Genomic DNA, 18,417 nt, shown 5'->3' on the forward strand with positions numbered 1-18,417 from the left:
GTTAACCGGGTTGGGGCGACGGTTACACGGGTACCTTAAACACCCTAGCCGACGCAGCAGGTAGTCTCTAATACGGAATCGCTAGGAGAACTAGTTATACGCAGCTTTACTGGAGAGATTAGAACGATCGCGCGCCGACATTAACTACCTCTAATTTGCTTGATCAGTATGTCGTCGACTCCGTCCTGGTCTTCGTCGAACTCCATGTAGCCCTTCAGCCCGATGAAGCTCACGTTCTTCAACCCCTCCATCATAGCTTCTGTCATCTGAGCGTCCGTGTAGGAGAAATCCTCGAGCCTGCCTAAACCTACGGAAGTGCGGAAGAAACGGGCAGTGGGTAAGTTAGCATATGGTATTAGGAGAGGGGGCATGTGGCGTTGTCAAAAAATTTGTTGTTCTATAACGGATGCTATAACTACGGAAAAGCCCATGATGAAAGTAAGATGCGAGAAAGAAAAGAAAGCGTTGTCAGAAATCCATCATTACATCATGGTTCACGTGTACCCGTCTTGTAGTGGCACCCTATGCATTTCGATGTAAAGTTTAATGACTTTTAACCTTTGTACTTTGATGGCTTTTGCCCAAAGGCTAATCAGTTCACCCATGCCCGATGCATGTTCATAGATGTTTTTGGGAATTAGGATTAGTTCTAGATTAAAACACTATATAATGAAACTGGAACTAAACATCATACTGTGACATACCGTATAGAAGCTACTGTCAGTTGTCAGAATCGAAGTTGTACAATCAATGAGTTTTTCATGCTTGGCATTATTTCATACGAAAGTAACAGATTTAAAGCAGATATAGAACACAAACACTAACAGATAGAGAGCATGTACAATAACATATGTAGAGCAAGTACACTGACAGATATAGAACACGTGCACTGACAGATATAGAACACGTGCACTGACAGATATAGAACACGTGCACTGACAGATATAGAACACGTGCACTAACAGATATAGAACACGAACACTAACAGACATAGAACACGTGCACTAACAGAATATAGAACATGTACACTAACCGATGTAGAACACGTGCACAAACAGATATAGAACACGAACACTAACAGATATAGAACACGTACACTAACGGATATAGAACACGTGCACTAACAGATATAGAACACGTACATTAACAGATATAGAACACGCACACTGACAGATATAGAACGTGTGCATTAACAGATATAGAACACATACACTACCAGATATATACCATGTACAATAACAGATGTAGAGCAAGTACACTGACAGATATATAACACGTGCACTAACAGATATAGAACACGTGCACTAACAGATATAGAACACGGGCACTAACAGATATAGAACACGTACACTAACATATATAGAACACATACGCTAACAGATATAGAACACATACGCTAACAGATATAGAACACATACGCTAACAGATATAGAACACATACGCTAACATGTATGAAGCGCGCGTGCTAACAGATTATATGCTCGTGAACATACGTACCTCGCTTCCTGAGAAATTTCGACGAGTTATTCAGACCGAGCGCCATCGCCCACACGGGGTCGTACGCCAGCGGAATCAGATTCGATCCGAACAGCTCCCGGCCCTCTGTGATCACGTTGTACCGTTCGTACAGCTCATCGGGCGTGAATCCGGATACGGTCGGTTCCCGGTCGCGCTCCTTCGACCTCATCATGCGGTCGATGGTCAGTGCGCCGTCGACGACAGTGTTCATCTGTTCGGCCGTGCAGCCGATGTCAGAGTCGGCGGCGCCCACCAGCCGGTGCCGTACCAGCCGTTGATGATCCACACGTGGCGAGGCGCGTAGAGACCCACTTTGTACGCCTGTGTGTTGGGGGATGGTGGGCGGGGGCGGGAGTGTGTGTGTGTGTGTGTGTGTGTGTGTGTGTGTGTGTGTGTGGTGTTTTGCGTGCGTGTGTGTGTGTGTATTGTTGTGTGTGTTTGTGTTGCTGTGTGTGTGTGATAGTGTGTGTGTTGTGTTGTCGTGGTGCGTGTGCGTGTGGCGTGTGTTGTGGCGTGTGCGTGGCGTGTGTGTGTGTGTGGCGTGTGTGGTGTGTGTCGCAGTGGCGTGCGCTGTATGTGTGTGTCGTGTGTCGCGCGCGGTCCGCGTGTGTTGTGTGTGTGGTGTGTGTGTGTGTGTGTGTTGTGTGTGTGTGTGGTGTGTGCTGTGTGTGTGTGTGTGTGTGTGGGTGTGTGTGGTGTGGGTGTGGTGTGTGTGGTGTTTGTGTGGTGTATGTGTGGTGTGTGTGTGTGTGTGTGTTGTGTGTGTGTGTGTAGTGTGTTGTGTGTGTGTGTGTGTGTTGGTGGTGTGTGTGTTGTGTGGGTATATGTGTGTGTGTGTGCGTGTGCGTGTGGCGTGTGTGTGGGCGTGTGTGTGTGTGCTGTGCGTGTTGTGTGTGTGTGTGCATGTGCGTGCGTGTGTGTGTGTGTGGGTGTGCGCGCGAGCGCGCAGCGTGTGCGTGGTGTGTGGTGTGGTGTGTGTGTGGGTGTTTGTGGTTTTTGTGTTAATGTGTGTGTGGTGTGGTGGCGCGCGCCGGTGTGTGTGTGTGTGTGTGTGGTGTGTTGTGTGCGTGTGTGTGTGTGTCGCGTGTGCGTGCGTATGTGTGTGTGTGTGCGCGCGCGTGTGCGTGTGTGTGTGTGTGGGGGTGTGGTGTGTGTGTGGGTGTTTGTGTGTGTATGTGTGTGTGTGTGTGGTGTTGTGCGCGCGCCGCCGCGTGTGTGTGTGTGAGTGTGTGTTGCGCGCGCGCTGTGTGTGTGGCTGTGCGTGTGGCTGTTGTTGTGTTTAGTGTTGTGTTGTGTGTGTGCTGGTGTGTGTGTGCGTGTGTGTGTTGTGTGTGTGGTGGGTGTGTGTCGTGCGTGCTGTGTGTGATGTGTGTGTGTGTGTGTGTGTGTGTGTGTGTGTGTGTGCGCTGTCGCCGCGCGTGTTGCGCACGTAGGTAAGAAAAACATCAACATTAGTTGTCAACAGGATGAATTGCGTTGCTACCGACTCTAAACTTTCTTGCCCTATAGACGCTATTATGGCGAATGATACCGACTTCAAGGCGCTCTGATAATAGTTGCTGTATTTTTATTCCCCTTAGTATTCCTGGTACTTTCCTTCTAACGCGCTTCAACCGCGATAATACGGCTAGGTTTCAACACTCTCGCGCTTCTAAGGGGGTATAATAATGGGACAGTTGGTGCAAGAAAGCACACATGGGCAACACGTATAAGTCGACAGCTGGCGTATATGTAAGGGGAAAGCTGGTGTATGTAAGGTGACATCGGGGGCAAGAAACGACTGCGGACAGTGGTGGTATATAACGAGGCAAGGCGTATGTAAGGATACAGCGAAATATGTAAGGGTCAGTGGAGAATGCAAGGAAACGGCGCAGGTATCTAAGGTGACAGGGGAGTAGGTAAGGTTTCAGCGGGGGTAGGCTAACGCTCCATTAGAAGTGTTCCCAACTTTGATATCATAAATGATTAATGATTAATGATTAATGATTGATAATCCTAACCCTAACCCTAACCGGGCTAACCCTAACCCTAACTCTAACCTAATGACATTAAACCACAAACTAAATACATGACCATTGACGCATATATATATATATATATATATATATATTGCAAGCGGGCAAATCCTACACGCTATGAGAAGTGATGCGATGCGGGAATGCAGTCCCAGGGGAGATGTATTAACACAGAGACGGGAGAGTCAGCGTCGACAGCGGAGATCAAGAGAGCCGTGGACTGCGAGATTGGCGCCGGCTAGCTAGAAGGCCGCAGTCGAAGGCCACGTTCTTGCGAATTGTGACAAGCCGCTAGACACCGACCAGAATTGACCCTATTGCATATGCAGAGGCCAGAATCGGACTTATGGATCCGAGGCCAAGTGCGAAAAACGCTTATACTGCCACCGTAATTCGGTGGAAGTGTAATGTACGGCAGTTGTAATACTCCACTCAGCCGTATTTAGTATGGGCCGATTGCCGGAAAAGGGGAGGCTAAAATATAGCACGGTGACGTAGGGGAGCGGAACGCCGTATAATAAGCGGAAGCCGCCGCGCTTCTAGAGCTCTGGCTTGTCGCCCGCAGCGCACCGGCGCTTGAGATAAGGTATGTGTACGTAACCGCTCTTGCTTTCGGTAAGTGCACCGGAGAAAACCCCATTTTGTTCATGTATTGTATTAGAGATTGAGTAAAGCAGCCAGTGAACGTTACTCTCTTGTCTTGTTTTATCTGCTATCAGTCCTAGTTAGCATGACTGCTTCTAATACGGTAGTGCGAATCAACACGGGCCTACAATATGTTATTAATGACGGCATAAATGCCATTAAAAGTTGGGAACATTCTAATGGATATCAGCCCCGGGGGGGAAAACCCCACTAGAAGCGTGTGTCAAGAGACGCGCTGGAGTATGTAAGGAGACGGAAAACTATGTATGCAGACAGAAAGTGTATGCACGGAGGCAGGGAAGTTGGTAAGTGAGAGCAGCAGTGGTAAAAGAGACAGCAGTGGTAAGGAGACAGCGGTGGTAAGAAGACAGCAGTAGAAAGGAGACAGCGGTGGTAAGGAGACAGCGGTCGTAAGGAGACAGCAGTGGTAAGGAGACAGCGGTGGTAAGGAGACAGCAGTGGTAAGGAGAGCAGCAGTGGTAGGAGACAGCGGTGCGCCCAGGAGACAGCAGTGGTAAGTGAGACAAGCAGTGGTAAGGAACAGCGGTGGTAAGGAAGACAGCGTGCGTATAAGGAGACAGCAGTGGTAAGGAGATGCAGCGGTGGAAGGAGACAGCAGTGGTAAGGAGACAGCGGTGGTAAGGAGACAGCGGTGGTAAGGAGACAGCGGTGGTAAGGAGAGGCAGTGGTGGTAAGGGAGACAGCGTGTAAGGAGAACAGGCAGTGGTAAGGAGAGCAGCGGTAATAAGGCGACAGGCGTAATAAGGAGACAGCGGTGGTAAGAGGTAGACAGCGGTGGTAAGGAGACAGTGGTGGTAAGGAGACAGCGGTGGTAAGGAGACAGCGGTGGTAAGGAGACAGCGGTGGTAAGGAGACAGCGGTGGTAAGGAGACAGCGGTGGTAAGGAGACAGCGGTAATAAGGAGACAGCGGTGGTAAGGAGACAGCGGTGGTAAGGAGACCAGTGGTGTAAGAGACAGGTGGTGGTAAGGAGACAGCGTGGTAAGGAGACAGCTGTAATACAGGCGAGCCAAGCGCGGGTTTGGTAAGGAGACAGCGGTGGTAAGGAGACAGCGGTGGTAAGGAGACAGCGGTGGTAAGGAGACAGCGGTGGTAAGGAGACAGCGGTGGTAAGGAGACAGCGGTGGTAAGAGACAGCGGGTGGTAAGGAGACAGGTGGTAAGGAGACAGCGGTGGTAAGGAGACAGCAGTGGCAAGGAGACAGCAGTTGTAAGGAGAGAACTGCGTCATGAAGGGGGACAGCGAGATAAAAGAAAGGAGAGCGGGGGTATATGAAAAGGCAGGGGTAGATAAGGAGGCTGGTGTAGGAGACAGCGAGGGTATTGAAGAAGCCAGTGGTTCTATGGTGGGGCACAATGTCATGGCAGTGGAAGATAGCAGGACCTCGTACGCGCGTGCAGACAGACGGAAGATTGGCTTGCTTACCTCGCAAAAGATCTGACGTGCCACGGGTAGGAAGAAGGAGCCGAATATTATACGCGCGTCTTGTTTCTGCGATAACAAGCAAAAAGTCGTACAGTGGCGTGTTTATGGTGGCTACGGCAGCACGCGCCAATGCAAACGGATTAAAAAATTACCTAATGATATATTGCTCAGTTGGCATGCAATTTATCATCACTTTGATGTAGCGCCCAATTACCCATCAGCATCAGTAGGGCTCATAGGGTCTATGTCCCCCAGGGTACTGCCGGAACGTACCCTGGGTATGGTCCGGTATACCGGAATGTACCCTGTTGACTATTTGATATGGTTAAGGTTAGGGTTAGGGTTAGGGTTAGGGTTAGGGTTAGGGAGTAGGCGTAGTCGACTCCCTAGACTCGTTAGTGGAGTAGGCTAGGTACAGTCCTGCATATTAGATAGTACCAGGGTACGTTCCGGTATACTGGACCGTACCCAGGGTACGTTCCGGCAGTACCCTGGGGGACATAGACCCTCTCAGCCTACACAAAAACTCCATCAAGGACGAGTATGTCCAAGGACGTCCAAGTATCTATCTATCTATCTATCTATTTATTTATCTAACTATGATTGAATGCTTTACACGCCGTGGCTATAATCAATCTGATCTATCTAAGAAATTAAAAAAGATACTTCCCTTAAATCGGGCGTCGTTAATAACCCCTAGAAAAGACGGCGTGAATAAGACATCAGACAGATGTCCATTGGTTTTAACCTATCACCCTTCAATCCTGCACATCAAAAGTTTGTTAATTGATAATTATAAAATTCTTCAAAACGATCCAATCACCGCTAACATCTTTTCAAATCCACCTTTATGCTCGTACAGGTGTGATACCAACCTCCGCGACATTCTTGTTTCAAGCACCGTTTACAACTCTGACAACCCCGTAAGCCAACCTGGCTCATACCCGTGGTGTCGGAAACGTTGCAGTACTTGCAATGTCATCACGAATAGGTCTGTGGTTAAAGGGACTCGGGGCAAATTTATAGTATGGGATTCATTTACATACGTGTCGACGAACCTCATTTACACCATTGAATGCGTTAAATGCCAAATTTACTATATTGGCGAAACAAAACGCCGCCTTGCGGATAGGTTTGTTGAACACCTAAAATCTATTCGCCTCTATTTACCGGATCACCACATTGATGACGTGCGTGTGTGTGGCTGCCAACTGACACCATATTACAATAGCTCACGTCGACACATGACTGAGCAGAAATTAATTCTGAGGGTTGGTTGTTTAAATCCAAAGGGCATACACGTAAACTTTAATTACGTGTGATTTTTGAGGTCCTTTGCTTCGTTAGTGTTTTGTGTGTGTGTGTGTGTGGTGTGTGTGTGTGTGTGTGTGTGTGGTGTGTGCGTGTTTGTGTGTGTATGTGTGTGTGTGGTGTGTGGTGTGTGTGTGTGTGTGTGTGTGTTGTGTTGTGTGTGCGTTGTGTTGTGTTTGGTGGTTATATAATGAAGGGTAGTAATATATATATAGTTTGCGTTCACGACAGCTAAAAATTATACTGCGCGCTTGCTAGCCACGGCTTGCTTAGCCGCGCATGGCGCTCCGGCTTCGCTTGCTAGCGCGGATAGACTATTCCCGCGCAGCCAACTAAGCCGGCCGTTATATTCGGGCCACTCTGGCCGCGTATTGATTTCGTCGTGAAACGCAATTGTTCGTGTTGTTCGCGCGCATTGGACGCATTGTTTCGTTGATGAAGTGACGAAACGTGTAGCGCTCTAACCTAGCCACGTGCTATCCGTTCGCCTCGTGCCACGACGTCTAGGGGGTTAGCGTGTGGAACTGGTCGACCGCGGCACCAGTTCTAGGTGATATACCTAGCTAGCTTAAGCCTGAATCTTTCGTGTATCTTTCGCCAAGGAGGCGGGGGAGCAGTCCCGTTGGCATGGCTCGGCTGCTGTGGCGAGGCGATACGGATTAGGCGCAGTCGTAGTTGCATCGGGGATCGGTCTGTGTTTGGTTGCTAACGCATTTTAGCCAGATTAGCTACAATTAAGTACCGGGGGGCACTGTAGGTACCAGCTAGGCCGTGTTATGTATACGTCTGCAGTTTGAACGCAGCTTATATCATAAACCTCGCTTTCTGAACGCCAGCTATATTATATATAGTATATATATATATGCTGCGTGTTTCTTTTGGTCGTCCGTATATTCATGGCAACGCTTGGCGGAATTGTGTGAATCATTCATTTATTATCTATAATGGCATTGTATTTATTAATTCTATTCCAATGTTATGTCTGACCTGATTGAAGAGATAGTATATCTCGATAAGGCTCGAGTCAATTAAACTTTTTAATACACCCTTAAATCTATACATTCGACTTTTTTTTTGTCTACAAGCCGCTTGTTCGTGTTGGACATTTTACTTCTGATATTTATATTATTTTATCATACTCTAATCGTATCTATCTATATCATATCATATCTATCTATCTATCTATCTTCTATATATCTATGGTATCTATACTATCTAATTCTATCCATCAATCATCATCGTATGTCCTATCTCATTATCTACTCTATCGTACTCTACTGCAATCTATCTATCGTATTACTATCCAATATCATCCATCTATCTATCTAATCGTATTTCATCTAATCGTATCTATCTCTCATCTATCTATTTATTCTATTTATCCTATGTGATATCTATCCTCACCCGCACTCTATCGATTCTACTCGATATGTATCTACTCTAATCCTTCTATTATTTACTATTAATCTATTCCTTTATTCTAATCTACTCTATCTATCGATCTCATATACCTATCATATCTACATCTAACTCTATCCATTATTCTTATCTATCATATCTTTACTCTGATTCTACATTAATACCTATCTCCTCATCTTATCCCGCTCCGTCACGTCCGTGCGTCCGTCCGTCGTCCCGTCCGTGCAACATGCCCAACCCCGTCTGTCGTGATCATCGTCTGTCTGTCTATCCTGTCTGGGTGGCTGTAAAATGTTACCGGGAGAGTTGTCTCGCTCATTGTGTCCTACTATCTATTTAGTTTATTTTATCCATTCTATCTACGTTCTATCATATTATCTACTCTATTTCTATCGTATCTATCTTAGGCTATATACTATCCTATTCTAATCTATCTGATCCTATCATGTAATTATATCTATCTATCCATATCTATCTATCTATCTGTTCCATCTAGTCATATCTCATCTATCTACCTCGTCTGTCTGATCTGTCCTGTCTTATACTATCTAGTCTCATCTATACATATCTCTGATCTTTCCATATCTACTCTATCTATCTATTCTATCTATCGTATTCTATCTTTCCTATTTCCTACTAGGTCTCATACCTAGCCTACCTACCCTACTCACCCAACCCATCGCCACCCACCCACCAACCAACCAACCAACCAACCAACCAACCAACCAACCAACCAACCAACCAACCAACCAACCAACCAACCAACCAACCAACCACCCACGCACGCACGCACGCACGCACGCACGCACGCACGCACGCACCACACACTCACACACGTATATATATATATGTGTATATTATATACAGATAACACATGTTTTAGCATATAGATCTGCGCTCACACCAACCTTTAGATTCTCGACATGTACGCGCGGCTCACGCCCCACGATCTGACTGCTGATGATACGGATGCCATTCTCGGTAGCCTGCGCCGTGAAGTGGTTCACGGACTAGAACACACGGTCACCAAAGACAAAGAGATAACGATTAAAAAGGTGAAAGAGGAAACATGAAGACAATTGTAACGGTTTTGCTATTTCTCAACCTAACCGACTACTCGACTACTACCACGATACGTCCGTTTGCCGTTGTCGCCGCGCACCCTGACAGGGCCGTTACTACCCGTCCTTTCCGATTCGATCACAAGGCTCGCGACGAGGCAGAGGCAACCAAACACCCGAGCGCCGAGAAAAAAAGGGGGGGGGGTTCCGGTCGTCCAGTGAGAGATACGGAGGGGGGGCGGTCACAAAGTGAGAAGTGAAAAGTAGGAAGTAATAAGGTTTATTATTTATTAGGTAACGCTTGCTAGCTATAGCCTTGAGTCACACATCTACCTACACCGCGACAGCAGCACCACAGGCACTTGAAGCGTTTCAATAAAATATAATGCTAACTAAATACGAAATCTATTTACTACCAAATTCTTAATGTTTCTATACTCTCTTTCACCTATTATTGCCGACAATTCCTGTCAATTCCGTCCAAATCCTACGTCCAACCATATACGCTGCCGGCGCCATTGCTTTCGCGGCGCGACTGTTGCACGCTTACTACTCCTGGCTCTGGGGGATGTTCGTGTACATGACTCTTTTAGAGCAAAACCTTATATTTTCTCATTCCTTATGGTAAGACTCTCAAAAAAAGTTTGGGTAACACTTCCGGGTCAAGTACGTTTTTTCTGTACAGCTAATTATGTGATTTTTGGTTAGGCACCAAAGTGAAAAAATGACAATATTGAAGTTTCAGAGCATAAATATTCATTAAGCAACCATAAACTTTCAAATTGCACTGAATTACATTAAATGAGTATTACTAATAACTTTCTAGCATGATTTGTTGCTATAAACTTTGTTTCATAGTACGAAATGGCTACATTTTGCTCAATTTTAGCCAAAAAATAGCCAAAAATCGCGTTCACTTTGAAAGTAGCTCTAAGTATGATTGCTTCTCACTCACCCAATATTGCAGCTAGAGTCCAAAATTGGATGCACAGGGGGCTATTGTAACTCAGGGTCAACCCTACCCCAAATAGCGCCTTTTGCGAATTTCGTCAAATGATGATAACTGCGTAAGTAAGTGACATAGGAAGTTGATTTTGTGGCAACATATAGGTTTTTTGACACCAAGAAATTGATTGACACCATTATTATACATTTTGGAGTTTACCTAATTAGAAAAAGTATAAGATGTCTGCCAAAAGCGACAATTAAGACACAAATTGTACCATAGAAAGATGATTGAAGAATATACATGCATCATAGAACTGTACGAAAGAAACGACAGAAGGAGAACACCCATGCATATCATGAATGCGAAATCTGTTCATGGTCTTGGACGCAGAAGCAAAATTGTGACCACAACCCTAAACCATGAAGGACTTGCAATTAGCTACGCAGAGCTGCGTAGGTACCAACATAATCTCGCATCTTTCACGGCACAGCACAACCAAAACCGCGTTGCGCTACCCTGTCACTTTGATCCCGGGCAATTTACTTCTGGCGCCATTGACAATTGGGATCATGAGGGTACAAATGTATTGGAGCATGATACAGTGACTGTACTTTACTAAGACAAACCGTCATCATCAACCCGTAAACCCAAGATTTCTGACACTCATTCCCCAGGTCAAACACGGCCAACAAGCTTTTAAGCAAATTCTACCATGTCAAATTTTCTCAGAGTTCCACAAATCTGCTCGCCGTCCTGACCTTCCTGCATCCTACGAAGTGAGCAACGATGTCTATTCATCTGTAAATGCTGATGCAGCTAAACTGAGATACTATCTGGTCCCTTGCCCGCGTAGATGTCACCCAAAATCAGGTCTCCATCTATCCTCCATCACAAACAATGCCTTCTTGGAGGGCAAGCAACGCTGTATGGACAGTGGAGAACATCCCAGAAAAGAACCTCGCATTCTTGCCTGTCCTGCCCTATCCTGTTACTGAGTATGCAACAGTTTATTCTGCGATGAGGAATTTCATGTCCATTGGCTCACAGCTGGTTCAAACCGAAATCCCAATGTATTGTGACAAAGGGGTATACTGTATCGTCAAGGCAATTCAATTGATGAGACCACAGGAATTCAGCACTCTAGTCCCATGCTTGGGGACATTTCACTTGGTGAAAACTGTTTTGAAGTGCATTGGAAAAGCCCTCGGTGGAAGTAGAGCCGACATGACCTGGCTACAGGCTGGTGTCTTTTGTTCAGCCATTATTCAGAACTCAGTTCTCAATGGAGGACACTACAGATGCTGTCTTGAAGGCATGCAACTCCTTGCTGAAACGTTCCAGCGTCTACTCTACAAAAAATTATTTGCCGAGAGAAGTGTTGAGCGATATTCATAAGAGCTTGCTATCCTGACGGACCTCAAATCAAGTGTTATAAACTGCATCTACCAAGTTATTTGAAGATTTGAATACGTTTATCGTAACACGGTCTGCTGTGAATGAGAACTTCAGATTCTGGGCTCAGTTCCTCCGCATGATGGCTGTGGTGCATGATCTGTTGAGAGCAGATCGTGAGGAGATATGGGAAATTCATCTTGATGTCGTCCAACGTGCTCTATACCTATTCGCCGCCTTTGACTCGACCAACTATCTTCGCTGGTGCTCTGCATGTCTACCTGGAAGACATGCAGCGTTTACCTCAAACTGCACCATCAGTGCATGTGAACTTCTCAAATGGAAACTTTTCCATCAAGGAGATACCCGGCCGCTTCACTGCAGTCGGAGGTGACCAGAAGCTTGAGCAAAGTATAAACCTATTATCTAAATGCAGTGACGGAATCATCGGGCATGCCAAGCAGAAGCAGTACGTTGCTCAATGGGACTTGATATACCATGAAATGATGGCAGTAAAGAATCTGCATCGCAGATATGCTGATGCGATGGAGAGGACACACGATTCCTTTAACCACCACGAGTCATCCCAAGCTACTACAGTTTCTCAAGGAGTCACATATCCAGGCAATGGTAAAATTCATTGAAGAGAAGGGCTACCACATGTGTCTAGGGGCTTCTCCCATGCTGCACAATTTCGTGACAAGAGATCATGGCAAAAGAGATCAAAAATTAAATACTGAGTGCCTTCGCAAAAAAAGAATTTCGTCGCCTCACCATCGCGGACCTCTTGAAATATGATGTTGCACCTTAACCTCTCCTGTTCAATGAGGACGGGACGATGGTCAGCCCAGGGAAGAGCCTATTAATTAAGGAGTTGGAGGCTAATCTCAAACCTAAGGACTATGACTATAGACATCGGAAGAACACTTTATATGTCATAGACATAATGGCCACAGTTCGTAAAGTTCGTGTGACTAGCCTCTCCAGCTTCAAGGATCTCCTCTTAGGATATGTATCCATTTCGGATGTATACCATATCAGTTCGGGCGATGTGACTATGTGTTCGACATGTACTCAGATGAACCCTCAGTGAAGGATAGTGAGAGAAAGAGGCGCACTGAAACTGTACCAATAGAGTACAGTTCAATTAAACCAGAGACACCTCTGCCAAAGGAGATGGAGAGATTCTGGCCGTCAAACATGAATAAGCTTCTTCCCGAGAAGCTAATCTACTGCCATCTTCGTTCAAATACTTCAGAAACATTACAATATCCCACTGTACTCGGACAGGTGACCAAAGAAGACGAGGATTGGCAGTGCATCATGGTCCATCAAGGCCTGGAAAAAGCCTTGCCACACCTTAAATCGTCATTTGAAGAAGCTGACATCCGAATACTCATCTACGTCTTGGACTTTCTCAATGCAGGACACAAAGTGTATGTTGTAATCTCCAACGATACAATGTTATTGTTGCTCTGCTCTACTACATGCCCGTCTTTCACCAACACAACCTTGAGTTACTGTGGGTGCGAGCTGGAATGGGAGATACAACTCGATATATACTCCTTCATACCCTGTTCCAGCGCCTGGGTAATCGGCTCTGTGCAGTACTGCCGGCTATACACAGTCTTACAGGGTGTGACATAACCAGCAAAGTTGGTACAAAGAAGACAGCTCTAAAGGCAGAGCCACAAAAGGGGAATCACGAACCCTCTCTGCAGCCATGACCCGCAACGCCGAGCATTACTTAGTGAAGGTACTGAAAAGAGGTAGCAATGCTAAGTGTTTCTCTGAATATCGAGCAGAGGTTTTCCACTTCAGCAAAGAGGGTTCTCTCCGCAGCCTACCACTGACTAGTCAGGGACTCCTGCCTCATATCAAGCGTACACTCTACAATGCCTACACCATCAACCATGCCTTGGAGTGCCACTTCGACCCTGAAAACGTTGAGACACTGAAGCCAGAGGATTGTGGCTATGTGAACTACCAAGAACAGCTGGTACCCGCAACATCGTGGAAAACGCTCGAGCCTCATTGGTCAGTCTCCTGTTCATGTGCTAAGTGTTGCCATGTAAAAGGCTGGGGTGAAATGTGGTAAATTTTGTAAGTGCAGGAAAACATTACCACGTGATTGTAAAAACCCAATTGTTTGATAGGATTAGGTTGGATTCTGCTATGTTGTCTAGCATGCTCGGTTCAGTTGTTCTTGTCTCAAGTTCGGTTAGGGTAGATACATTGTATATATTTATAACTGAGTATGGTAACAAGGAATATTTTAGACTAGTTTATACCTAGGCATTATTTTTCACTAAAGCGTCCACATGTACAGTTCTATGATGCATGTATATCCTCCAATCATCTTTCTATGGGACAATTTGTGTCTTAATTATCGCTTTTGGCAGACATCTTATACTTCTTTTAATTAGGTGAACTCCAAAATGTATAATAATGGTGTCAATCAAATCCTTGATGTCAAAAAATCTATATGTTGCCACAAAATCAACTTCCTATGTCACTTACTTACGGAGTTATCATCATTTGATGAAATTCGCAAAAGGCGCCATTTGGAGGTAGGGTTGACGCTGAGTTACAATAGCCCCCCTGTGCATCATATAGAGCGAGGAAACGTTGGGTCACTTAGAGCACTTAATAAGGAAACTTTTGGCCAATTTTGGTAGCTCTAGCTACAATATTGGGTGAGTGAGAAGCAATCATACTTAGAGCTACTTTCAAAGTCAACGCAATTTTTGGCTATTTTTTGGCTAAAATTGAGAAAAATGTAGCCATTTCGTACCATGAAACAAAGTTTATGGCAACAAATCATGCTAGAAAGTTATTAGTAATACTCATTCAATTTAATTCAGTGCAATTTGAAAGTTTATGGTTGCTTAATAAATATTTATGCTCTGAAACTTCAATATTGTCATTTTTTCACTTTGGCGCCTAACCAAAAATCACATAATTGGCTGTACAGAAAAAAACGCACTTGACCCAGAAGTGTTACCCAAACTTTTTTTGAGAGTCTTACCATAAGGAATGAGAAAAAATAAGGTTTGGCTCTAAAAGAGTCATGTACACGAACACCCCCCTCCAGAGCCTAGACTAGACACTAATATAAATATATATATATATACTATATATATTAGTGTAAGCGTGCAACAGTCGCGCCGCGAAATCAATGGCGCCGGCAGCGTATATGGTTGGACGTAGGATTTGGACGGAATTGACAGGAAACTGTCGGCAATAATAGGTGAAAGAGAATATAGAAACATTAAGAATTTGGTAGTAAATAGATTTCGTATAGATAGCATTATAGTTTATTGAAACGCTTCAAGTGCCTGTGAGCAGCACGTTCGCTCCGAGCCAGACTCGAGTTATCATCGCGCGCGATTCGACGCGTAAACCATCACGCCACCGTAACACGCGAACTAATAATTACTACGTGCGATTTAAACGCCAGTGCCTATACATGACAATTAAGTTCAGATAACAGATCACTTCGCTATACTGTATAGACTGTCTAACGAGGGGTGTCACTTTTGGTGGCGCCCCCTGGTGTACAAAATATGCGGAAGCTCGATTCGCGAGGAGAATGCAAATTGTTGAGGAAAACCCTCAAGTGTCACCGTTACTAGCTCAAACTGTAGTAACGCGAGTGTTTACAAGCGCACTCACAACCTCCGATGTGTCTGCGCACACTCACCGCACACGCCAGCACTCGACTACTAGCTACTGTACGCGCACTATGAAGATATGCATGACATCACCCATCCCGAACACTCTACAGTAATGCACATGCACGGTTAATATCGGACACATTATAAACACATCTGTTCCGCCATAACCCTCCGGCGTGTCTCTCCCTTTTCGCGCCCTTTCTGCCTATTGTTTTCACTTCATGGAACTGTTATCGCGGAGGTTACACACAAATGGTTCATTGCGGGACCCCCCCCCACTAGCGCCATCTCTCGTGAGATAAAACTGTAACACCCACTACAGAAACGCCGATACTAAAAGCGAATCTGCTACACTCCTACATCTGCTATCCCCCCAACTTAAAATTGAAAAGCCCCTGCTCAATTTATACTACTAAACAAAAATAAAACATAGCAGATGACACATGCTATACTACCCACTGGGATCAACCGCACATTGTAAAGACACACTCCGCTAAGAACAAGGGGCAACCGCCCAGCGGTAAACATTACAAAATAATGCGTCAACTACAAAATAAACTAATCGCGGCACGGGGCGCTTATAGTGGGCCCCGGCACTATGCGAAGTTCCTCCTACGCGTCCACGGGTCGGTAGAACGTTCTGCGTCGACGGCGATCCTGTAGGCTTCCTGGCCCCCAGGAACTCGCTTGCCGACGCTCCGCCGTAGTCCTCACCTCGTGCTATGGTCTCGGTCTTGTCACGTTTTACTGTCTCAGTCTTGTTACGTGTTACTGTCTCTATTTCACCACGTGTTACTGTCTCAGTCTCACCACGTGCTACTGTCTCAGTCTCACCACGTGCCACTGTCTCAGTCTTACCACGTGTTACTGTCTCAGTCTCACCACGTGCTACTGTCTCAGTCTCACCACGTGTTACTGTCTGTCTCACCACTTGTTACTGTCTCAGTCTCACCACGTGTTACTGTCTCAGTCTCACCACGTGTTACTGTCTCAGTCTCACCACGTGTTACTGTCTCAGTCTCACCACGTGTTACTAGTGTTCCACAAAGAGGGAAGAGTAGCATGACCCTCCGGCGACAGGTTGGCTTCGGCCGCTTCGCTCTTTTCGGTGTGCGTCTTCTGCCAGCCACCATCTGTGTAGGCTGTCGAGCGGCAATTACGTCGCCGGCGCTCGAGCGACAACACACAACCCTCTCCTCGGTGGGTCTACACGGGCAAGGCGATATCTGCCCGCACAGGCAGTGGGCGTGACCCCACCACCCGCGTCAATACTCCAGATCGGCACGTGTCATCCCCGTCCGCTCCGCTAACACATCCGGCGGTGTTGGAAAGGAGGAGTCGTAACCCCGCGAGCGTGATCAGCACCCGCAGGAGACCCACGAGGCGTCGTACGCTTCGTCACGTTCTCCTCCCCGCCTGCAGTGTTATCTCACCACGGGGTCCTACCCCAGTTTGAGCGATCCTAGTGCCACCGTATGTCTCTTCTTCTTCGTTCCCGCTGCCACTCATCTGTCTCAGCATCCCCGTTATTTCTGCTTCAGCATCCCCGTCATCTCCGGCTGTGCTGTGGGTGGAGGAGGTAGATCCGCTGGGATTTCTGCGACGCACTGTTCCGACGTTATGTCGTCGTCGCGGACCATTCCTTTGGTCGGCGGGCATCTTGCTTACCTCCTCAGCGGGTTCCTGCCTATCCTCCACTACGTCCTCACGTGGCTCAGCCTCCTTGTACTCTCCGCCTCAGCATCCCCGTTATCTCTGCCTCAGTATCCCCGTCATCTCTGGCTGTGCTGTGGGTGGAGAAGGTAGATCCGCTGGGATTTCTGCGACGCACTGTTCCGACGTTATGTCGTCGGCGCGGACCAGTCCTTGGTCGGCGGGCATCTGGCTTACCTCCTCAGCGGGTTCCTGCCTATCCTCCACTACGCCCTCACGTGGTACCTCACACCCACTCCACGTATTCTGCCGCCTGCGCGTGCTCCGCCGCCACCGCCAGCTCGACCCCGCGCGCTACCAGGGCGGCGTCGGCGTCTCTTCCAGTTGAGGAGTTTCGCCTCGAGGGTCACCGCTTCGGCCTCGATGAAGTCGAGCTCTACCTGCTCTGCCTCGACGAGATTGTTGCCTCGCTCACCTTCCCCGGGGGTCTCTGCTTCCTCTCGCAGCAGAGACAGCTCCCTCTCCGCCTCGGCGAGTCTCGCTACAGCGCCCTCTAGCGCCGCCTTCCTCTCGGCGATAGAGAGATCCTTCTCCTTCAGGCGGCTCTCCAGCGTGATCACAGCGGCTTCCTTCTCGCTCAGATCCTTCTGCAGGCCGGACAGCGAGGCTTCCTTCTCACTCAGCTGCTTCTGCAGACCGGACAGCGAGGCTTCCTTCTCACTCAGCTGCTTCTGCAGGCCGGACAGCGAGGCTTCCTTATCACTCAGCTGCTTCTGCAGGCCGGACAGCGAGGCTTCCTTCTCATGCACTCAGCTCCTTCTGCAGGCCGGACAGCGAGGCTTCCTTCTCACTCAGCTCCTCCTGCAGGTAGGACAGCGAGACTTCCTTCTCATGTAGCCCCTCATTGAAGCTGGTTATGGACGCTTCCTTCTCACTCAGCACTTTCTCTAGAAGACAGTGCTCTTCGTGAACCTCCTGCATGTTGCGCAGCGTCGGCTTCCGACGGTTGCCGCCACCGTGTGGCACCACCTCATAAGCCGATTCGTCTGCACTTGACAAGGATTGATCGCTCTCATAATACAGGCAAGAGGTAGCAGAGGTGGTGGACGTGACGCTCTCTGTATCCGAAACTGCCTCCGCGTCACGCGTGATTGTCACCACCTTACGCTTCTTGCCTTCCTTATTTGTCCTCTGAAACTACGCCAGCAGCTCACGACCGGCTGCCAACTTTCGTTTTCGCTTCTCGTCCTCCATCTCTAACACTGTCCTCTGAAACTACGCCAGCAGCTCACGACCGGCTGCCAACTTTCGTTTTCGCTTCTCGTCCTCCAT

General features: G+C 47.2%; 1 protein-coding gene across 1 annotated transcript; it reads right to left on the bottom strand.

Moving 5' to 3' along the window:
• Nucleotides 1–148: 148 nt before the first annotated feature.
• Nucleotides 149–1,729, bottom strand: LOC106816954 (gamma-aminobutyric acid type B receptor subunit 1-like; the record flags this gene model as incomplete). The annotated part of the gene is made up of 2 exons (XM_014821602.1): nucleotides 1,498–1,729; nucleotides 149–307 (listed from the first exon to the last, which is right to left on the bottom strand). Coding segments are annotated over exons 1-2 (391 nt in total), but the record flags the coding sequence as incomplete, so codon positions are not given.
• Nucleotides 1,730–18,417: the final 16,688 nt, after the last annotated feature.

The sequence above is a fragment of the Priapulus caudatus genome, unplaced genomic scaffold (genome assembly GCF_000485595.1).
Source record: "Priapulus caudatus unplaced genomic scaffold, Priapulus_caudatus-5.0.1 Scaffold1545, whole genome shotgun sequence".
In the NCBI taxonomy this organism is placed as follows: Eukaryota; Metazoa; Priapulida; class Priapulimorpha; order Priapulimorphida; family Priapulidae; genus Priapulus; species Priapulus caudatus.